The 24,032-nt window shown below is 46.6% G+C and overlaps 1 protein-coding gene across 2 annotated transcripts; it reads right to left on the minus strand.

The window, feature by feature from the left end:
• Positions 1-1,778: 1,778 nt before the first annotated feature.
• Positions 1,779-15,888, minus strand: LOC144093583 (glycogen synthase kinase-3 beta-like). 2 transcript variants are annotated; one of them, XM_077627125.1, is made up of 5 exons: positions 15,489-15,888; positions 14,804-15,189; positions 14,600-14,730; positions 14,046-14,533; positions 1,779-2,056 (listed from the first exon to the last, which is right to left on the minus strand). In XM_077627125.1, exons 1-5 carry the CDS (start codon positions 15,574-15,576, stop codon positions 1,920-1,922), a joined length of 1,230 nt encoding a protein of 409 aa, XP_077483251.1. In that variant the 5' UTR covers positions 15,577-15,888; the 3' UTR covers positions 1,779-1,919. The 2 variants fall into 2 exon arrangements, with proteins under 2 accessions (XP_077483251.1, XP_077483250.1); XM_077627124.1 differs by lacking the exon at positions 15,489-15,888 and adding an exon at positions 15,263-15,394.
• Between the last annotated feature and the right edge of the window lie 8,144 nt (positions 15,889-24,032).

Consider the following 24,032-nt stretch of genomic DNA (forward strand, 5'->3'; position numbering starts at 1 on the left):
GAGCAGTAACAATCCACGGATGGCATGCTCTCTCTGACTTCTAACTACTTTTTCATGGTGCCATACACTTTTGGTATAATACAGAAAGCAAGCACTGCCTGCCAACAGCACACTGACGCCAAAGTCTGTGGCTGTGCTCCATGTGTAAACAAGTACACAACATACAGTTGGTGTGTTGTGAATTCTCAACATTGTGTTACCACAAATGCTCTATGAGATTAAGAATTCTAAGCTGGTTAAGTAAATGCTTGCAGTGCAAATGTGAAAGTAAGGCAAATCCTGCTAAATTGTAGATTTTTGTCGAAGTGTTTAAAGGCAGTGATGGCTGAACTATGGCAAGCTGAGGATGGCAACGTCATTGACTGAAAATGAAAGGGTTAAGTGTTCCAAGAGCCTAAGCGTCATGCGAGCTGGCACTCTATTAAGCACGTGTGTACATTGCCGACAAAAATGCGTAGCCTGACAAGATTTCTGGCTCGTCATGAGCCAGAAATGACAGATTATGACGAGCCTGGCTCGTCCAAGATCTGCTGGGGGTTAAGGAAACAACACCCAGCAGCTGGGGCACTTTTCTATTACGCTGAATTCATTGAAATGTAGGCTAGCATAACTAGTAAAGCACAACTAATAAAAGGTTCAAAACATTTAGGAAATTCCTCATGCCACCAAAGCATATACAGGTGCATATACTTGTACGCTAGCACATGCTGTATATACATGCAGGTATGCATAGGAACGTGTATGCCTGTAGATACACGTAGTATATATACACAGTTCAAATAGGCAAGAAAGGAATGCACAGAAAAATGACCCATTTATCTACACGTTAAAGATGCAAACAAGCATTTGTCCAAATATACAAAAGTGGTATGTGGAACCGGAACAAGTGAGACAGTGCATAAGCTCCCACTGCATGAATAAATAAAACAGCAATAAAAAACATTACAAAAAACCACAGGCTAATAAAGGAGCCAAAATGCCCGCTTTCATTCAATAGAATCTGGACACTAGAACATTACTAGTATATGGCAAAAGCACAGGCATACATTACGCGGGAGTCCCAACAGCACATGTGCATTAGTGCTCTAAACACATACGGCTTTTCATCTCCAGTCAATGCATGGATATCTTTAGACTCCAGTCTTCACTAGATAGCCTTGCACAAGGAACATTTTGGAGACCCTACCGGAGTTCCAAATGTCCGAGAACCATGCGTCTGAGAGCTGGAAAGTACTGTGTCCTAAAGTTCAGCTATCAACCTTTGAACTTTATATTATAATGTTTCAGCAGATACGTGCTGCAAGTTCCACGCCAGATTAAATGTTGCCAAGCTGGTCCACTCGCACAACTGCAGTTTCCACAAGCTAGAATTTTGTCCTTACAGTGCCATGAGAAAAAGACAATTGGCATGTTAGGCGCCACACGACGTATTTGGCAGTGGTGCACATATGCAGAAAGGACGCAGCTAAAGCCACTTGCAAGCTCCCTGAATTTCCGATCAATCACAACTCTTGCCACGGTAATGGTGAGACGGTGTGTGGCTAGGGCCACTGCCACCATGACACCTCTTGCCAACAGTTGAGCTGCAGCACTGGCCAGGCACTTTTCTCGGTGGAGTAGCTCAGAAGTACCCACAGTGTACACACTTTGAATGTGCGTGTAATCACTCATTTCCAGCTAGAAAAAAGAGAGTAGCTCCCTGCCGACAAGCGAAACAAAAGCTGCCCATTCCAAACAACCTCTGTGGGAGTGAGAGCGAGGGTCCAGGGACAGAGGAGAGAGAGGCAGATGGGAAACGTTTATTTCTGGCGCTACACGTCTAAAACTCTAATGCCACACAATAAATAGCGGGTGTGGGGGGGGTGCCCTCCTCCTCCTCCCGCAGGGTATGTACACGCCTATGTACACACACACTTTATTTACACGGGGCCACTGTTGGAAGTGGATGCCTCGGCCGGCTCAGATGACCCTGCTGCCCCAGCTGCGGGAGCAGCCTCCCCGCCTCGCAGATGCGCTGGGATCAGCGTGGCATTCAGCTGCGGCTCCAGGGACAGCTCTGCACACATGCGCCATCATGCCTTCTTAGTCCAGTGCACTCATCTGCTTCACATCAACCATCACGGACACAAAACGCATTGCTACGAGTTTGAGTCAACACCTTTCCCAACCAGCGTTCAGTCCTTTTGCCTCACAAGTAGCACATCCTAAGTGTTCAAAGGATGCAGAAATAGTGTTCAATTGTCAACCTAAACTTATTGTTTTATGAAGAAGCAAACATTGGTACGAGGCAGGCGGCATCAAAGCAAGAAGCACTACTACAAGGGAGGACAGCAACATGTGCAAAACTTTGCAATGCCAAAGGTCTTTAACGTACACAATACAAAGAAATGCCCACTTGCCATACCAATAAGAGGCCGACATTTACGCATTTCACCGAATGCATCTCTGTGTAAACTTGCTGCCACGGTATATATCTTCCCTGCTAGCAAGACTAGTTTTACCTGCGCAAGAGGAAAGTAAGCAGATCATACTGTGGCACTCTAGCTCAACACGAGTTCCCGAGGTGGCTGGGAGGCATGGTTTGGGCATGCAAATTTCTCCGACATAGTGACTTGCAAGCACAGTGCTCTTGCACAGATGTGAAAGAAACTAAAGCAGTAAAGAGAGCACCATTTATATTTTTGTCAGGAGGACTGAACAAAATGGCACTGCAAACCTCCATACGCACACAAAAAAAAGATGCCCTGAAAGTACTTCAGTGAACACCTGCATTCAGTGGCTAGGCGAACACAAATGCTCTGCAGCACAACACAACAATGTCCACGTAAGCCAAAGCAATGGCTCCTCATCACAGGGTGGCGCAGAGACGGGGGACAATACGACCACAGCAAGCAACAAACAGAATGGAGAAAATAAAATAAACAAGCACTACAAGCCGCCATGAATGCCAACATTTTCTGCAAAAATAAAGAAAATGAAGCAGGAAGTTTGGCATGCCAAGATGAACACATGAGCACTCAACTACCAAGTTACTAAAACAAAACATGCAGCCGCGCTGTGAGGTCTGTTCTGAGGTTTGTGCAGTACACAAAACTGCATACTGACATTACGATTGAGAAGGTGCCTCAGCAAAAGTGCAGAAGGCTACAGAAATGTCTGTTTATGGCGGGGCATCTGCATGCCCCACTACCAAACAGCTAAGGTGTACAGTCGAACCTAGTTATAACAAACACAGATACAGCGAATCATCATATAAAACGAAGTAAAATCAAAGTTTGGTTGGTCCATGCTTTATTTCTATGGGGGTGCAATCTGCATAAAATTAAAAATTTGATGCTTGATCGGTTATACCAATGTAGTTTTTTGTATTCACATGGCTCAACATGCATAAAGGAGCCGAAAAAACTTCAGAAACGCAAAATTTTTATCGTTTGCATTTGGATCGCATATCGCGCCATCAGAGGCGGCAAAAAAAAATAGCATCAACGGCCGTCTAGCGTGTGACCGGCACATGATCGAACCATCGTCCACAAGGTCTGTATTCTGTGATTCTGTCAACTCCGTCGCACAAAATGTCTGCTCAGAAGAGCAAGGCAGTTTCACTAGAAACGAAGATCAAGATTTTTAGGGCGGTCAACAGCAGGCACAAGAAAAAGGACATTGCCGCAGACTTTGGTGCTGTGCCTAGCACTCTATCGACAATATTGAACACAAGGCAGAAGACGGAGACATCCATTCCAAAGGTGCCATGAAAAATGAAAGCGTGTTTGGCCATGTCATCACCAGGATGTTGAAGATGCCTTGTTTCTGTGGCTCAAGAATGTTAGAGTGCGTACCCTGCCTGCGTCTGATGCCCTCCTTCAAATGAAGAAGTCTAGCTTACGTATTGGGCCAAATTGACTTTTATGTAAACAGTGGCTGGCTCTAGCGATTCAAAGACTGCCATGAGATTGTTTCCCATGCCCTGTCTAGTGAAGAAGCAGTCGTTATGTCGAGAACTGTGAGAAGTGGCTAGAAAGTTTCCGAATGCAACAGGACGGCTATGAGGAGTGCGACATGTACACGCGCGGACAGAAGTAAACGGAGCGCGGCACACAAGAAAGAACTGCGTGTCAGTGCCGCCTAGCCGAACCAGACAAAAGCTCGAAATAGCTACGCGCATGTGCAGGCCTCCTTGCGGCGCGACCCTCTCAATGCTCCGCTTGCCTCGCTCGCATTCGTCCGGCGTCTATGTCGTGCTGATGATGATCATGATCGGATGGTCGCTCTCTGTGTAGCTAGCGAGCATTTCGGAATGCACAGACCGCTGTCTTGATAACGCAAATTGCGCGGGGATGGCTCTACCATTAAGCCGCTTCGTGTGAGTCAGCTGGAGGCGCGTTTGCGCCGCAAATAACCCGCGTGTTTTTGAACTTTTGCTGCCGCTGGGACTCTTCTGCGTCTCGCTCCAGTTTTGTGTTAATTTTCTACAGTTATCAGTGATGATTCGCCTTGTCCCTGCCAGGCGCCGACGCAGCACCAGTGCATGCACCCTGCCTGTCTCCCGCGAAGCACACAGTCTCTATACTGGAACTTGCTGTTATCGCCACTGAGACAGTGCGCTGCGTATCGCGCTTTCATGTGCGGAGCAAAGCTCATGGTAATCACCGTGCATGCACCTTTGGATCTTAGGATGACTATAAGCACCCGCTGTCTCACCCACGTGAATGCTGCGGCAGCGGTGCGTCAGTGTTGCGTGACCCCCGTGCGAAATTTGGCACATAAATACCCGTGTGCGCCCACTAATCAGATAATGGTCCACGATAGACACCGGTAAACGATCCTAACTCTTCTGTGCAAGCTGTATTACTTCACTGCTACCGGTTACATAAAGACATTGGTTTGTTTGACAATATAGGCGTGGCAACTCAGCAGCTGCATCCAGAACATCGGGAAGCGGTCACTATGTATTTTTGCGACGCTGGATCGCGCTGCATAAAGCGCCAAGAGCGGCGGTTTCGTCTTATTTTAAGCTGGCCTCCTAGGCCAGGTTCCAATGCAGGAGCAATGTTCGGCAGGACAGACACACAGGGCGCATGCTTTGCCTCTCCATCGGTTTCTCGTAGGAGCAAGCCGAGAATGAACGGTAACTGTATTAAAAGAACCCGAAACTGCGGTGGCGGATTGAGTGTTTTGAGTATATTTGGTCGACAGCGAGATGGAAATGAATCCCAGAGGCAACTAAAGTTCGAACGATGCGCGCTATTTGCGATGGAAACGGGCCTACAGCTGCCTCAGATGAAACGGCATAATGGTGGCGTCGCCCCCGCGGGATTTGTGGCATCAAGGCAGCGGTCTGTGCGTTCCGAAATGCCCACTCCCTACAAAGGGCGCAACCATCAGACTGTAATCATCATCAGCGCGACCCTGACACCGGCCGAATGCGAGGCAAGTGGAGCAATGAGAGGGTTGCGCCGGTAGGGGGCCTGCATATGCGCGTTGCGATTTTGAGCTTACGCCTGATTTGGATAGGCGGAGCTGACGGGCAGTTCTTTCTTGTGCGGCATGCTCCGTTGACTTCTGTCCGCGCCTGTACAATGTGGAAGAGATGGCGCTTTTTTTCTAAGCTGCTCCCAGAAAAGTCGCTCATTGCGAAGAACAAACTGTGTCTGGGTGGCAAGAAAAGCAAAGACCGCGCCACCGTTGTAGTTGCTGTGAACATGGATGGATCTGATACGAGGCGGCTAACTATCATTGGTAAATCGTGTAGGCACCTGGAAGCCGACTACCATTCTAATAAGAAGGCATGGATGACGTCAATACTGTCTGAAGAATGGTTGACGGCCTTCCATAACAACATGGCAAAGCAGTGCAGAAAAGTGCACCTAATATTGGACAACTGCTGAGCTCATAAAGTGTCTATTCCACTTGAAGCGGTGTGCTTAGTTATTATGGCACCACATTCGACCTCCGTGCTCCAGCCATTGGATAGGGGTATCATTCGGTCTCTAAAATGCTGCTACCGGAAGCGACTGGTAACGCAGCTTGTTTGAGATATAGAGAGGGGAATGTCAACAGCCATAAACCTTAAAAGAACTGGACATGCTGTACTGTGCACGGAATGAAGTGACGCAGTCGACTGTGAGAAATTACTCTGTCGATGCTGGGCTGATCCCATCCACCAGCGAGACCAGAGTCCGATGATCCTGAACCTCTAGCTGATAATTTCGGTGAGACGACCTGGTGTCAATTGGCAATTCCAAATGTTACGTTCGAGGATTTCGTGTAACTGCAGAAAACAACTTGGCTGTGGCACCTGTGACTGAAAAAGAAATCGGACAACTGCTTCCTGTAGATGATGCCAAAAGCGAAGAGCACCGAGGCCAGTGACATGGCCAGGAAATTGAGGGGCTACCTCGAGAAGGTGCCTATGGCAAAATCAGCTGACGTCGAGAAAGCGTTGCGCTCTGTACCGTGAAGTGCCGCCAAACAAAGATCGCATCACTTTTTAAAAAAATTGTTTGTGCACGTGACCAGAATCCCTAGTTGTGTGTTCATTTTTGATCTCCAACACGAAATGAACGACGAGGTTTCACATATTGATATACACACTTTAAATCCAAAAACTGTCCATTTTTGCCATTTTGTACTTTCTTTCTTGGAGCACCCCTTGCTTGGGTTTATCGGACTTTTTTGTGGGAATGTGTGTGCGTGCTTTTATGATGAATATTGGATATAATGAAAAAATTTCCGAGCAAAATCCAACTGCGTTATAATAAGGTTCGGCTGTAGAAGAAAAATGACAATTTGCACCCACACAAGCTAACAACCACTGCTAATCAAAGAATTTCTGTATTCTGTGCTTCCAATACAGCTGAACCTGAAAGGGGTATCAAAATGGCTTGATACAGTGACAATTCGATATACAGAACACAGCAGCTGATATGCTTTTCTGTAACCTAGAGGCAATACACTGCACCAACATTAGTGATGTGTGTATTCTCGCGACTAGGCATTGGTGGGCCTAACCTGCTCCACACTGAAGCTGCAGCGGACTCTGCTTTGGAACTAGCCACTGTCTGTCATAAGATGCCTAATTCTATTATCAGTGCACTATAAATAGCATAATCGGTAGTTACAATTATTGCGCAGTTGGATATGCATAGCCTTCGGTAGCAAAGCAAGCTTGAATCAACAGGCGAGAGCTGCTTTTAGCCTTTAGTTCATTAGGCTGGCTTCAGTGCATGACGATGAAGTAGCGCGGAAAATGAGTACAAGAAATCGAAAGTCACCCTCAACCACACACCAGGTTCATCTCGTCACACCGTTTGATACTGCTAGTGTTGCCAGCAGACAGCTACAGCCATGCAGCTGACGTCTCCGCTCGTGAAAAATCTAACAGCGTCGTTAGGAGAAGCGCCACTTGCAGGTGTATGGTGTGCAGTTTGATATATTGAACAATGGGCAAAAACTGGAGTTTTGACATATTGCAAGACTTTGATTCAAAATATCCAGGTTCGATATACCTGGGCTCGACTGTAGTTTCAATCCTATTCAAAATGATCTATGATATATAAAGAGCCGACATTTATATGCAAAAACAATAAGGATGTGACCTACCCAGCGCTGAAACATAACATATGACTGAAATTCATATTAAAAAAGCTTACTGAACATCAGCTACTATTTAAAACTGTTACGACTACCTTAGCACCAACAACAACGCAGCAAAAAAAGCAAACTGCTGCCATGAAATATGAAAAAAATCTTCATTTGAATGGCTTCTAGCAAGCACAATGACACTTGATATCAGTCACACATGCTTACAGCAATCCCATAACCATGGTCTTTGCACTAAAAAAAAACTTTCTCAACAAGGGACTAAATGTACTAGTCAACCAAGTTCAATATGCAGGTACCAATATTAATATTGCGTGGATTTTATCATACAGCTAACTGCTTTACGCTGTGGCCCACTGTTAGACAAAACCCACAAGACCTTTCGATAGAAATCCAATCGCAACCAGCTTCGAACAGCTTCCAAGCTTCGGAACTAGGAAGGCTGTAATGTGATACCAGCCAACGTAAACAACCAGTGTTGCTGAAAACTACGCAAACATGAGATTTCAATTTTCGTTCTAGCTTTGAGAGGTAAAGGAAACATCCATCACAAATGACGATGTGAAAGCTACCCATCAATACAAGAAGGACTTCAATTTCAGTCAGTGTGTGCTTTAGACTCCTAACAGACTACCAGCACAAGCCTCTCAAAAGCAGCCAGCCATGACCACAACAAATGTTTAAAGGAACAGTCTACTGGCCTTATATTAAGACTTTTTTACTGGTCAACCGAAAGACGGTGAGCAAGCACGGTGAGCACAATAGACCGTGAGCAAGCACGGTTAAACTGTTTAAGAAATAGCAACTAGTAGCAAGAGAAAAAAATTAAGGCGTCTGAAGTTTCTTCTAACAAAAAATAAAACTACCATTTAATGGGCTCAGTCCTACTCATAAAGTGCAGTTTATCAACTCCAGGCGATGTAGCCAGATTACTTGAAGAGCCACGAAGTTTTTACAGCACGATGCAAATGTCGGCTCTGGCCCAACTTCCTTTGGCAATTTAAAATATAAATATCTGCCAGAACCTTGAGTTCTGCTCTCGCTATTGTCACAGAGAAAGATCTACTGGAATTTGACAATATTTCTAAACTCTTAGCAGTAGACTGCTCTTTACATGATAGTGTTAAACAATAGCTGCTGATCACTTAATATTTGCAGCAGTACACAGAAATTGCTGCAGACTTGTGGTTAATTTTACACAAAGCTGCAGACCTAATTCTGATCCAGGCAGGATACCCAAAGCAATAGCCACATTTCAGAAAATTTATATAAACAGTTATAAAAAGATATGAAACTTCCTTAGTGTTGCTATAGCAATGAAAAGGCTAGTTTGGTATCACTGTTGATTTTGTTCGTATATTAGACAAAAAAAGAAGCAGAGAAACCAATGTCCAAAAACAAGGCTATAAATATTTGGTCATTCAACAAGTATTTAATATTTTTTTGCGCTTGTGTGTCAAAGCAAACTATGGGCTATGAAGTGCCATAGAAGTGGGCTTTGGATTATGATCAACAACCTCCAATTCTTCACTGTATGCCAAATTTCAGTACAGGGAGCATCACAAGGTAGCCTGGACATAAACATTAGTGTCAAGTGCATAACACTAAAATTTCTAAGAAAAAAGCAAAAGAAAGTTTTGTAGAATGTTGCTCACATCTCAGTCTACAAACGAGGCTATTTAGCCACATGCATAGATGACTCCACAAACTTAACTTGACTAGTTTAGACCTTTTTAAACTCAGCTTCGAGTGTCCATAATAAAAATTCAAGACCATATCTGGACCATACACTTTACTTCTAACAACAAGCATGCATTCTTAAAATGCAGCTCAGTCATTCTTTGGCGTCTGTTATACTAAACAGATGCCAATAAAATCTTTGTTGTACACTCTTTTGTGCCCTGAATTGCCACGTTAAACAGGAAGGGTTAGCTGAAGTTAACAGCTGTCTACACCCATAAGCTGCACTATCAACACAGCTGTCCTAACTGCGAATAAGGGAACCAACAAAGTATAACTGTACTTGTGGTAAATGCCATGCTGCTTTCTATTTCTTTCCTCAATTTCATTGCTTTCCCCTGAAAGCCTGCTACATGGCATTGCCATCCACTATGCCACAACTGTCCATTCGAATATGCGGATTTTAGTTCATATCATTAAATCCAAAGCTGCGATTTACTCTTGCACTGCTTTTGATATTGCACTCATTACTTTACTGTCAAATAAGTTTTCGCAACTCCTAGTCGGCCCCCCAATAGTCTAGAGTACATGAGAAATAAGCAAGCAAGAAAGGGAACAAACGATCTCTGCATTTGCATCAAGGGGCTTTACACTAGCACAGGTTATAACCAGTTTAACAGTTCCTCAGAGCAATCACGGACTTCAATGACATTTCTAATCAGCCATTGTTTCACATCACCTGCTAACCAACACAAATACCTCAGCCAATGGTATCTCACATATTACCACCCCTCGCTAAAGTGCATCATACCACCTGGGCCTGCCAACACAATCCGGCAGTCCCCACAATCCCCAATCCCACCCCTGCTCAATGGAAGGCCGTGCTGTCCAGCTCTGAGCCAGATGACCAGCCCCAGCTCGTGAACCGGGCATGCTCAGCAGCTAAAGCTGCAGGAGTAGTGGATTGAGGGCCCCTTACAACGGAGAAGACAGACAACAAGAGAGAAGATTACTGTGTCATCTCAAAAAGATTCAATAAAAGTTCACTCTCTCTCGTAAGAGAGGCATCATACCATGTATTCAGTACTAACTCCAAGGCCCCATCCACCTAATCTGTCTTCTGCCCCACCACATTAGCATCATAGTGCCATAAATGAAAAACTAAGTGCAATCAAAAATAGCAAAAGAGCCAGCAGACCTCACCTGACCCTGCTACATCAGCTAACGGATTTATACTGTGGCTAAAAACACCCCCGACACGAATTACACATTCTTTTACTAAACCACATGCAAGCATTTTTCACACTTGTAAGCTTATTAGTAAAAAAATCACATGTGGCCCACACAAAAAGGATTTACGGTCCTCACAGCAGGAAGCTTTCCAGCCAATCAATTGCTATTGTAAACACTGCAAGAGGTGAGTAGATAAATTAGCAGTTACCGCTGCACTTCTACATCTTAACTTCAGACTACATTTTCACAGTCTATGTGCCCAAGTACTGAAACACAAATTTAGTCATGTAGCTTTGTCAATTTTACTTATTAAAATACTATTTAGTATTATGTATTTAGTTATTACTAGTTTAGTTTTTACACACATTAGGCAACTCACATTAAGAGAGAAAAGGCCACATCTTGTTTTTCAAGCAAGTGCAGGCCACTATGTGCTTTCATGAATGTACAGTCCTCAAATAAAAATTAGAGGGGACACTTAAGCTCCGCCTAAAGGGCATGACACAATAGCGTCAATGGCTTAATGCCCATGTATGCAAAATAATTCATTCCTGACTTTACATCGGCAGATCCTTGGGAATCCTCATACCACTCCTGGCACAGTGGAGCAGCGGCGGTTAAGTGATGTGCCACTGCTCTGGGATGGCAGGTGCTGCCACCGGTGGGCCCTGCGAGACCCAGGTTGCTCTTCCCGAGCAACCTCTCGTGGCCAATCATTAACTGCACTGCCACCTGCCCCTGTGGGCAGTTTGCTCATAACCAAGTGGGCAATTTGTGATGACATCACAAGGTCCTGTGACCTGGGTGGGCCACCATGTGGGTTGCATCTGTGCCAATTTTGTAGCTACATTGGCAACAAACTCGCAGTTTTGCCGTGCTCGCAGCCCCACCGCGGTCGCACCGCACCACATGACCAATCACGTGACCAACCGCGTGATGAACCATGCTACCTTTTCTGCGATACAGGACCCTTAACATTATCGCGTTAAAATGTCACGCTAATAAGACAACAGCTCCACTGGATTAAATCACCACCAACAGGCCACAAATGCCTACCAACAGTGTTGCTAAACGACAAAATGACACCGTTAATAAACAGGAACTGAAATGCCACAACCAACATGGTGAACACGCAGAATCACTGATGAAATGCCTATTTATACCAATTCTACAAGTGGACATGTTGAAGATATAGTAACAACATGCCACTAAACCACATCTCACTCCCAAAACTTTCTGCAAATGCACTAGAAAGCACACGGGCAAAAGATGAACACATCCACACTATTTATCCAACGTCCTTCAGCAGGCGCATGTCCTAGCAAAAACAGCTGTTACTAACCACTTCTACACTGAGCAATTCCAACGTCATGGCTATTCTCATCCGCATGCCTGTCAACCCTCTTCCAGTGAGGCTTAAAAGCAATTTTATCCAGAAAAGACAGAATAAAAAAAAAACAAAAGCATGTGGCCATTACCTTACATGGACGATAACTACAGGAAAACCTGCTGCTACGGATGAGCAACGGATAATGCCGAGGTGCCATGCCAGCGTGACAAAACTTTCAGATGGGAAGGGAATGGCTAAAATGCGATTCGCTCATGAAACAAGGAATCGGATGAGGGAAAAACCGTGCTCTATAAAAGGCCAGTCTCAAAATGGGGTGCGGGGGTGTTGAAGTCTCATGACCTACCCTTGTCGACATCTCTTGATATCTAAGCGGCTGCTTGCCATACGACAACTGAAAGATAACCTAAAAGTGCAAACAATTATCAAAAGTGTCACGTGAACAGAGAAAGATACGAGCACGGATGAGGAAGACCAGGCATTCACACTGCGGCTGACAAATGGAATGCCACAACGAACCATTGCGAGGCTTACAATCAATGCTAGTCAACCACCCTTGCCGGGTTATAGATTTTAGGAGGAATAATAAAAGCATAAGAGCTAGCATGAGGTGTACGAGTGGAATGCTTTACAAAACCATGAACTCCACTTGCTGCAAGCTGCATGCCATGTAAGCACATGCACAACATGAGAGTTGAGTGCAGGATGTGCTCTGCACAGGTCGGGGAATAAACTTCAACGATGAACATCCTTGCTCCCAACTAACCTGCAGGAATGCTAGTTAAAACAGCCAGCTCTCACGACACATACAAAAGATAGAAAACTGTCTACAAGGATCCCGCAGATAAAAAACACCATATTAATGACAATGTTTGCTGCTAACATTCCACCGGGGAAAAAAAAAATGACAAGAGACCGAAAACCTATCTTTAGGAAGCATACACTTTTTTTTCCTTGCACAATAGGAAGACTGGCATCTAAAGGGCGTGATCCTGCAATAGTTGTGCCAGCGTAGTCGCTTCGAAACTTGGTTCAATGAATATGCGTGTTTTTATGCACCCCATACCGGAAACAATAAACAGTGAGCATGGTGGCAGTTGCATGCCAGCAAAAATGACAAACTAGAAAATGGTATGACCCCAAATGAAAAATGTCACATTTTCTTGAATAATGCAATTGTGACCTTTGCACATGCCTTTAGGGCAGTCATATAACTTGTATGCTAACATATACATACACATAACATATGCATGCACAATAATACACACACATAAGCGTGCAAGCATTTTAGTGCACGTATATGCATAAAGGTAGTGATGTGCATGGCCGTGTCACTGTTATTTATTCATCAGTGCGAAGGCAGCACCACTTTTCAACACAAACTTCCTCAATGCCAAGAGTGCTAAAGAAAGTACACATGGTAATATAATGAAAATAAATAAATACAAATGAGCAAATAAGGCTATTAGGAATTACCAAAATTACACTTTTTAGGAACAATGTAAGGTGCATTCAACAATCGCTATGCAAGTTATCTTTTGGAATACCGTTATTATACCGAAGCTTTACTACTGAATGCCACCCCATACTTTGCGCTATTTGAATAATAAGCTCACTCAAATAGGAAACAGTTACCTTCTACAATTGGAACTCAAAGGGGAGTGAGAATTGGTTTGAATTATGCAGTGGCTGAATTAAGGAGAGTCTTTTTAATAAGCAATCAGCATGCAGCAATTTTGAATTAAAAAGACTCAACTGTATCACGCCTGATTCTTCGGCTACAAGGCAATTCCTTTGAGCTGCGAGCCTTGACTCATTCATGTAGCATAAGCATGCATAGGGTTGGCCAAAGTTGTCCAGACCACAGGGTCTCCTTTTGAGCAGTATGGTAGAGCACTTACAGAGTCTAAGGAGTTGTTGTCCTAGCGCAGAAGGTTGAGACTCCTCACCCTCTACAAGGCTCATAAGCAGACGTTTCGGCCTGGAGACTTTCGACCAACCCGATACCTAGCATATCTGCATCTAACGCAGCAAAGAGTGAGAAGCAATGGCTTTACAGAGTGAGTGGCATATCCCCACAGGTATTCACTACGTGTTCGCATTCTGTGCATGCAACCATGTCTGTCAATGATGCTCAACAATCATGCAACACAAATGCTCTTTCACACGATTCAATGTGACCCACCGTGGGGTGTGAAGTCAAAGAGGGGAGGCAGCTCACGACCGCTGGGCAGCCGGGTGCCTGGTTCGCGCAGCTCATCGAAGAAGGCATGCGCGCAGGCCTGGAGGGGACCCACACGTGCGCTGGGTGTGTATTCGAGCAGCCGGGCCACCAGGTCGATGGCCTCCGGCGGTGTCCGCGCCCGGAACACCTTGTGCCAGGGGTGTGCCTTGATCTGAGGGAACTTGAACTCTGTGTAGTTTCTGTTCATCTCGCGGATCTGCTCCTTGGAGGGCGTGCCAAGGACCTTGATGATTTCCACCAGCTGGTCCACGCCACTGTCACCCGGGAAGATGGGCTGGCCCAGCAGCAGTTCGGCTAGCACACAGCCTGCCGACCACACGTCTATCATGGTTGTGTAGTCCGTGGCACCAAAGATCAGCTCGGGGGCCCGGTAGTAGCGCGAGCAGATGTACGACACGTTGGGCTCGCCCTTGATCAACAGCTTGGCACTGTCAACAAAGCGGGGACCAACCAATGCAGCCACCATTGTCGAAGTGGTAGCTGGACCAACTCACCTGCCAAAGTCGCACAGCTTGAGAACGCCCGTCTCTGGGTCAAGCAGTAGGTTCTGAGGTTTGATGTCTCGGTGGCAAATGCCCAGAGAATGAATGTAGGCCAGGCTTCGGAACAGCTGGTACATGTAGAGCTGCGTGGGTACACATGTTCGGTTAGACATAGACCGGGTGCCTGCCACTGTGGGAGGGCACCAGCAAGCTCACCTTGATGAAGGAGATCGGGATGGTCTGCTTGGACTTGCTGTAGTGGCGCGCCACCCGGTACACGGTCTCAGGGATGTACTCGAGCACTAGGTTCAGGTACACCTCATCCTTCTTGTCGCCGCTCGAGTAGAAGAAGTACTTGAGCTTCACTATGTTACAGTGGTCCAGGCGGCGCATGATCTGCAGCTCACGGTTCTTGAAGCGCTTGTCCTGCAGCACCTTCTTGATGGCCACCAGCTGGCCCGAGTCCAGTAGCCGCGCCTGGTACACCACCCCGAAGGAGCCGTTGCCGATCACCTTGGTGTCGCAGTAGGACACCTCCTGCGGCCGGTCCGGCCCCTGGCCCGGGGTGGCCAGCACCGTGGTCACCTTGGCGCCGTCCTTGCCTGCACCGGAGCCGCGACCACTGGAGATATGTACGCCCGGGGGCCAACGCCGCGCCCGCACACCTTCACTTACCGGGCACCAGGTCGATCTCGTTTATGATATTGGTGGCCAGATCCAGATCCGAATCTAACGTGGCGCAACGCCCGATCCCCACGGGCATGCAAGAGAGAGACAGAGGAGACGACGCGCTGTGCCACGCTGCCCCCCGCCCTGCTTTTTTTTTTTCTTTTGATCGCGAGTCACCGGCCCCGCCGCGCTGCGCCATGTTACGAGCGTTAGGCCTACGAGCTGTACTTACTGGTTATTTTCACTCCAGCGAGAAAATTCGGCTGTTGAGGCTGCTTGTTCCCTTCAGCAAAGGAAGTCGTCCTCGGCCGTCCACTCATTATAACGTACGCTCGGGAAGATCAAAGTTCCTTGTGACTTCACATCACGGTTCTTCGGCAGACGGCAGTGCTATTAGGCCTAGCATTCAGCTGTCGATACTGCACCGTCTGCCCTACACAGCCACACGAGGCCGACCTCGCCCGGGCTCGGGCCTCCGGGTGACCATGTTCGCTGGTCTCCACTCGACTCCGTAGCACGGCGCCGGGTTTCTCTTCGGTAACCAGCGGTAGTCCGGCGGTAACGTAACTCCGTACGCGCAGCGATCAGGCATTGACCTAAACGTCACCCTCGGCTCGCGTTCGGGCTTCGTCGGCTGCCCTCGGAGAAGTTTCGAAACGAGTCGGATAAATTTTGTGCTGACGTCATAGCACCTAGCAACCGCGTCTAGCGTTCTAAACCCATGTCCTAAACAACATCCTGACCACGGAGGTTAGCCAACATGTGCACCTGTTTAATAAGCAATTACAAGGTTCTACATTTCAGCAGAGGCGATTCATAACAATGTTTCTTACGGAATATTACTGGCGTTCTGCACTTGTAGCAGACGACAAAGACGATACCCGTTTTACCTCAGCTGGTTATTGCTTCTTGCGCTTGTTGTTATTGTTGTTGTTAGCCTATCAAAAGATGGCACATACCCACACTGGGGGATCGGCCAATAATCGGGTGGCTATTTACCTGAACGCAGTTAACAAAAAGGAAAAGCACGTGGGAGCGCAACACCGGTGAATTCTTCGTCATGAACAGAAAAGGGATGAGAGTTTTGATTTCAAAATTATAAGAATAATAATAAAGAGAGGGGCTAGATAATGTGGAAATCACTGTAACTGATTTGCACCATTCAAGATAGCTGCGAGCAACATAAAGAAATAGATGAGGTAACATGAGCAAAAGTAATGTAGTCCGCAATAAACTAATAGCCTAGCTGGTATTAAAGGGGTCGGAAACTCATTTAAACATCATCGCATATCCGACGTCTGGAGGAAGCTAGGCAGAGAGGTCCAGATGTAGCTCTCTCGTGAAGCGACATCCTTGCATGTCGCCAGGTAGCTTCTACGTAACCAGGTAGCTTCTACGTAACTCCAGAAAACAGGCTCATGTTTAATAGCGCGGACACCGGGCAGTGCGCGTCAGGATTGCCTTCTGAAGCGCTAGTGACCCCTTGCCGCCAGCAGCCAGCCAGAAAAAGATAGATGGCATCGCGTTACAGCCTGCAAACCCGTGTACGCATACCAATTTCTGAGGCTGTTTTTTGCAGCTCAACGTTTTCCAAATGTCCAAAACCAGTTAAGAGGTGACACGTACATATCTTCATCAAACGAATGAGTGCTTTTACTGTGCGCATCTCACAAATTAAAGAAAGCATGTGTTCAAATCATAGGGGGTTCGGAATTTGCTTCAGTGGCCTCCGAGATTGCCTGTCACTCATGCTTTTGCTTCATCACAAAAGCCTAATAGAGCGATTCACAATTTGGCGCCTCCAAGGCCCCGAGGCTACATTTCGAGATTTCGAAAGGGGGCGTTACTGTCGCGTTGCCGTGTTGTCTGTCGGTCTAGGGTGCCTGTATGCCCGCTCGATGTTGGTCAGCCAAGCCAGGCAAAGCTTTGACATGTACCGTGGCTTTAAATCGCTCATTATATTAATATAAGCTATTACACTGACTTTTACGCGTGCAACATAAAGTACGCCAAAGGGTGTAAAGAAGAAACTGTCGTGTCATCTGAGCCCCTGCGGTTCGCTGTGCTGTTCTCATAGCAACAGCCGCGGCGCAGGCTTGGCGCTCCGAACGGAAGTCGCCGGAGGCGGGGTGTTCAAAATCAGGCATTCCTTTTCAACACTTCTCATGAGCTCGTTTCCTTTCCAAATATACGGCAAACGCTTCTGAAATTACAGAATTCGTCAGAACCTGCGCTCTTAAATGTTTGAAGAACTGTATGTCTAAAAAAATAGGAATGTCAGCGTGCATCATTTAAGTTATTCGCATCGGCCAATCTGCAGATCAAGCTGCATCCACTGGGATGAAAGTACCACTAATATATGACATTAATTTGATCTCACAACCTGCCCAGAAAAAAATAGGCGAATGATGTGCGTTTTCCTTTTCAAGTGTGAAAATGTTCATGCCCAAAGCACTGCTCACTCACGTTTAAAATTGTGCAAAGGATTAGGGCTGTGTAGATCAACGAAAAACTTGCAACATCACTTTTTATGGTTCCATGAAAATCATCACGCATGTTTCAGCCCATTAAATGGTTAATTAACTGACACTTGCTGATATGTTAAGGTGATTCTCAAAGTTACCGCCTTGTGGAAACGGGAGAACAGCTGCTTGTATATGAAAAAGTTTTTTTTTTATTTTCCCCAGTTGAATCTATATCTCAGCATGATGACAAGTGACTCCCTCACATCCAAATACTGTATTTTTCTCCTTTCCCTCCAACTCGCCTCACATTCATTCACAATCACAGGTGTTCACGTACGGTCGTCTACACACTTGTCTAGAGCGCTTGAACGGCCTGCGCAGTTGTGCATATGACAATCGCCGCTGTCTGGTGGCTTTCAAAGGCTCACACCAGAGCAGAAGCTGACGTCCAGTCACACTCACATCCACTCACACCCTTGCAAGGGCTCACGCTCGCTCACACTAACCACTCACACCCTTGCAAGGGCTCAAGTCGCTCAAGTACATAGACGCTCAGAGGGGCTTACGTCCATTCCCATCCTCAGGACTCACGTACACTCACGCTTACAAACTTTGATGGTTACGCCCAAAAGAGCTCAGTTGCACTCACACTTACACCTGGCGGTTCAGAATTTCAGAGGCTCACTCACAGTTTCACACTTGCGTCCGATTGTAAACAACGAAAGGACGAAACACTCGCATTATGGACCGCAGCGAACACGTGCATAACGCTGGCGCTACCAATTGCTCTCTGTTTGCGGTAATTAAGAGCCCTGCTGCCGCACGCAATCCCCACGAGGCGGTAGTACCACGTGTTTGGGTACGCTCGTTTTATCACAGAGGAAGTCCGTGCTACTCGGGTTCCATATGGTACCGGCCTATGACGCGCCTGTGGTACTATCTCAAACATCCAAGCCGCAACTGGTTAAAGGATCACATTCACCTAATTTTAGTTGCGTGTTTTCTTCATTAAATGATTCGTCAGACATTAGGATACATGGCTCACCATGTGGTATATTCACGTGAGACCGCTAAATAATTTATAATTAAGCTTCTTCTTGATGCTGTTTCGGTTTCATCTATCGAACGATCGCTACGAAGCGTTGGGTGGCCTAGGTGACGCGAGAAACGAGAAAAACTGCCATATAACCGCTGATACGCCGTCTGTTGTCATGCCAGCTCTTGAAGCCGGCTGGCCTACGTGTTGTACAGAATTAAACTGCGGTGCAACGATTATACTGCAGCCTGAACACAGTTGAGTCGCAGTGCTGTAACTTATAGTGAAAGTAGTGTCCAGCGCACGAAGTGACCTAAGACCCACGTGACCAAGGCTGTAACAAATAAATAAATCGTTATTGCTGTTCCGGCTTTGCAGATGATGACGTCACGCACGGCCACGCGGCGCCGATTACAGGGAGCTTGCACTCAAGCCACAGCGGCCGCCATATTAGGGTACATGAAGGACACTAGTTGACTGATCGCCACATGCTCCAGCCTGCACTGTTGAAGCTGCGCGCTGTACACCAACATGACGCCCTTCACTTTACATGCAAGCCTCCTTCAGTCACATCGGTTGGCGATTACAGTTGCCTTGAAAGCATTTGATAATAAGCATGCATGCACTTGGTTGTGCCAGCGTTGCTTTGGTTGCTTTAACGAAACGCGTTCACTTTTATCAAGCAGGTCTGTACGGCTGGAATGCCCTTCGGATGCTTACAAAATGGTTCTGGCAGCGTGCATGGTGACACGCGGCGACAAAACTTTGTTTCAGCGTTCTAAGATGGCTGCACCCACCGGCCGAAACCATGTTGACAACTTTTTGTGCCTGTGCAGTAGAAGCTAGGGGCGCGACGCTACGCCTTTCGGACTTGTACGTTTGGCTCGTGAGCGCTTGGGAACAGCACAACCACCAGATGCCGCCTCCTTGTGTTCGTACAGTTTCCACTGAATAGGCACAGAAAGTTGTCCACGACCGTACAACCTGCGTTGTTGCCACGATGGGTCTATAGGAAGGCGGGAGCAGGCGCTCACGCGTGCGGGGGCTTCGGGCAGAAGCGCGCGAGGACACTTGCCCTGGAAGCCGCCCTTGGCTCAGGAGTCACCTGATTCCTCCCCTTGAGGTGAAATGGTGAGCGGCGGCCGCGGTTCCGTCATGGTGCCTGCCTTCGTCTTCTTCTGGCATCGGTGCGGGTTGCTCAGCTAGGTCCAATAAGGCGCAAGCATGTCAAGGTTTGTCGTCCTTCTAGCTATTGCTCCTGTACTTGTTGCACAGGCGTCTATAATCCACACTGGGGGCTCGGTTCAGAATCGAGAGGCGTAGGAATCAGCAGGACGCGGTTGCATGTGAGTTCACTGCGTCGTTCTGATCTTTTCTTTTCTCCCCACGCAAGAACTTAAGCCGCACGCACCAATCGCCCCCGCTCAGACTTGTTGTTGTTGTTGTTGTTGACCTCACACAATGGCACATACCCACAAGGGGGATTGGCCATAACCAGGCGGTGACTATTTAAATGACCAGTTGCATGTGGCAAGCATGCATGGGATGACCTACCAAAATTTGGATCGCACAGTTTCCGTAGCCGAGGTGGTTGCAGGAGGTTAGGGGGGTCATACAAACTAAAATTTAGGCAAAGAAGGGGTAGGGATTACTATAAGTGGTTGTAAAAACCGAAATACAGAAGCTGATAACGGGATGGGCAGGACGAAAGCTCATGATGGTAGACGCTTTGATTCTAGGAGATAATTTTGAACGGCAGAGCAAACATTCCCCTTTGGTATGGCCAAGCATAGAAGCGCCAAGAGACAGAACAACCGCAGAAGACAGGCGCAAACTGAGATTCTGTATTGGAACTTCTAATAGTCGCCTCCTAATCGATGAATAGCGACGGCAAAAAAGAAAAAAGTGCTCTATTTTTTCCGGCTCCGCACAATACGGACACAATGGGGAGATCGCCAGACCAGGCCTGTAGAGGTAAAAATTTAGTTGCGGCACCCGGCAACGAAGCCTCGTGAACGAAACTTCAAGGTTGCGCGATCGCCAGACTGAGCTTCTCCAAGGGAACAGTAGGTGCTGGAAGTCGTCCAAGGAAGTAAGCGCTGATGCGCCCAATTCGTTCATTACAGTGTACCGTCGAAAGCGTGCCGCCGTGATGTAAGCAGTTGTTGGAAGCGGGTCAACAATGGGTCCACTCAGGGCTGCCTTCGCTAAAACATCAGCTGATTCATTTAATAGAAGACCCCTGTGCCCAGGAACCCAAAGAAATCGAATTGATGTGATGTGTGGAGGGATCAGGAATTTTAGAATGCGAAAGAGCTGCGATTCAGTGGACGCCGAGAGGGAAGTGCATAAAGATAACGAGTCCGTAATTATTATTACTGCTGATAAAGAAATTGGTACCTTGCGCAGAGCGAGAACCACTGCTAGAAACTCAGCCAGATATATAGGAGTGAAATCTTGGAGACGGAGAGAAAAAGACCAGTCAAGGGACTGGGAGTAAATACCTACACTTGCCTTTTCTGCACACACCGAGCCATCAGTCGCAATTGCAACATGTGAGCTGAAGGTCGACAAATAACCCTGCAACAAACCATTTAACCATGAGAAAGGCAGTAATTTTAAGCTCGGTTGACCTCGTCTTTTAGGGAAGTTATATTGACAAGCGAGTCTAAAGCACTGTCCACAAAACCTCTAATAAAAAGCACTTTTTGCTCTAAAAGGTGAGATATTATCCTGATTAGAGACGTTTGAAGAACGCTTTGCTTTTCCTGGACGACTACATTTTATATGCCGCTAGCGCAGCTTGTGCAGTCCACGGAGAAAATGAATTAAAATAATCGCTGGCGGTTTACCATAGCTAACCACGAAATATTGTGCGAAAGCAGGTTTATGTGACCAACGACACGTACCTGAAAGCTCGACTGAAAGAGCGTTTCCTTTCCTTTCGGGACTTGCTGATGAAGATGGCGTGCAATGCACAGCGCGAGACTACGTGTTGCAGCTTGCTTGGGCCACTAAATGTGCCAATACCTGAAATCGTTCCGGTGCGGCTCATCAACCCATTTATGGACATCATCTTGTAATGTATTTCTCCTTGTTAAGTGATATGCTGCAAGGCTACTTGATGCTAAGTACTGATGCCTCAGTATGTAGTGATGCCTCGATGTAGGAATTTTCTCCCACTTCCTTGACTGGTCTATTTCTCTCCATCTTCAAAATTTCACGCCTATTTATTTGGCCGAGTTTCTAGCCGTGGTTCTTGCTCTGCGCAATATACCCAACCCTTTTTCTGCGGTAATAATAATTAGCGACTCATTATCCTTATGCACTTCCTTGTCCGCGTCTACTGAATCGCGCCCACTTCGAATACTGATGTTTCTGATCTCCCCACATGTCCCATCAATTCGGTTTTGTTTGGGTTCCTGGACACAGTGACTTTCATTTAAATGAATCAGCTGATGCTTTAGTGAAGGCAGCCATGAGTAGTCCGATCGTTGATCCCCTTCCAACTTGTGCGTTCATTACGGCGCCACGGCTCCGTACATATATTTACTGATAGCATTTGGCGCCTCAGCGCTTACTTCCTTGGACGATTTTCTGCTCCTCCTGTTCCCTTGGAGGAGTAAAGCTTGGCGATCTCGCAAACCGAAGTTTCTTTCACGCGACTACGTTGCTCTGTGCCGCAACTAAATTTTTACCGCTACAGGCCTGGTCTTGCGACCTCCACCCAGTGTCCGTATTGTGCTGAGCTGGAAACAGTGGAGCACTTTCTTCTCTATGGTCGTCGCTACTCATCGCTAAGGAGGCGATTGTTAGAAGTTCCATTCCAGAAACTCAGTTTGCGCCTGTCTTCTGCGGTTGCTCTATCCCTTGGCGCGTCTATGCTTGGATATGCCAATGGGCATGTTTGCTCTGCCAATCAAAATTTTCTTCTAGAATCAGAACGCCTACCATCATAAGCTTTTGTAATGCCACTTTTACTTATTATTTTGGTATTTACTTTTGGCTATCCCTATATTTTTCTCTCTTTTTTTACTTTCTACCTCATAAATTTAGGCTTAGTAGGCATCCTTATCACCCCCAACCACCTCTGTCACGGAAACTGAGCTGCACAAAATATTTTATCCCATGCTTGCCGCATGCAATTTGCAATGCAGGTAGTCACCGCCTGGTTATGGCCAAACCCCCTTGTGGGTATGCGACGGCTAGGTACTGGGCCCTGCCAGACACCCGCCATATCCGCCTTAAAAGGCTAGATCCGACGATGACCTTTTCAGTTCCTCGCGGAATACCTCGCCCTATTGCATGCGTTATCCGTAGACTACGTTTAAATGTGGCATTCACGCGCAAATACTTGCAGTTAATAGGACAAGCGGACTACCCGGAATGTACCACGTGTGGCGTGCTAGAGACTATAGAACATGTTTTAGTGGCGTGTCCAGCGTATGCACGTGAAAGACTCATACTCGCATCTGCTCTGAAGCCTATGGACACATCGCTCCTCTCTGAGGATTTGATCCTCGGCGCTTGGCCAGATAGTTTTAGACCTGTAAAGGCAACGCAAGCGCTCTCACGCTTTTTGAGCAACACGGACCTTGTCTCGCGTTTGTGATGTCAGAAAGTGTGCCTTGTTTTTTTTAAGTAGTTTTTCATCTGCCTCCTCCCATCATCATCGTCCCCCATCGTGACCTTCTCTTATCTCCTCTTCCCGTCCCCCAGAGCAGAGTAGCAGGCCAGATATTTCTTTTTCAGGCCAACCTCTCTGCCTTTCTTATCAATAAACCCTCTCTCTTATGAGGCTAACAGCAATAACAATAACACGAGGCGCGATCGACTGCAGCGATAGCATGAGGTACAAAAATCTTCCTTATGCTTATGTCTTAACTTATGCCTTCTGTTAACTGCCGTCTGTGCAATGTAGCTGAAACCGTTGAAGAGAGTTTCATTAACTGCAAGTATGAGATTTTGTTTTGGGATGTGCTGCGGAGGACGCTAAAGAAAGGCTGTTTTAAATTCCTACAGTGTTCGTTACCTTGCGGCTACTCAACCTGATTACGAACCATATGACATATTTTTTCTCATTGGACTTCATAGCCTGTGGAAAACGTGCGTGCTGGACCGCAACGCTGAGCCTCTTGTCCCAGCCAGAAGCCATTTCAGTAGAATTACGCTCAAGCTCAGGGACATTTATGATGAGAGAGACTTTCTATCAGACTGGTTCCCTCTGTTGATGCGGTGTCTATATTTGCCGCCTTTTTATCATGTTATTTTCTGT

The sequence above is a fragment of the Amblyomma americanum genome, chromosome 6, assembly GCF_052857255.1.
Source record: "Amblyomma americanum isolate KBUSLIRL-KWMA chromosome 6, ASM5285725v1, whole genome shotgun sequence".
NCBI lineage: Eukaryota > Metazoa > Arthropoda > Arachnida > Ixodida > Ixodidae > Amblyomma > Amblyomma americanum.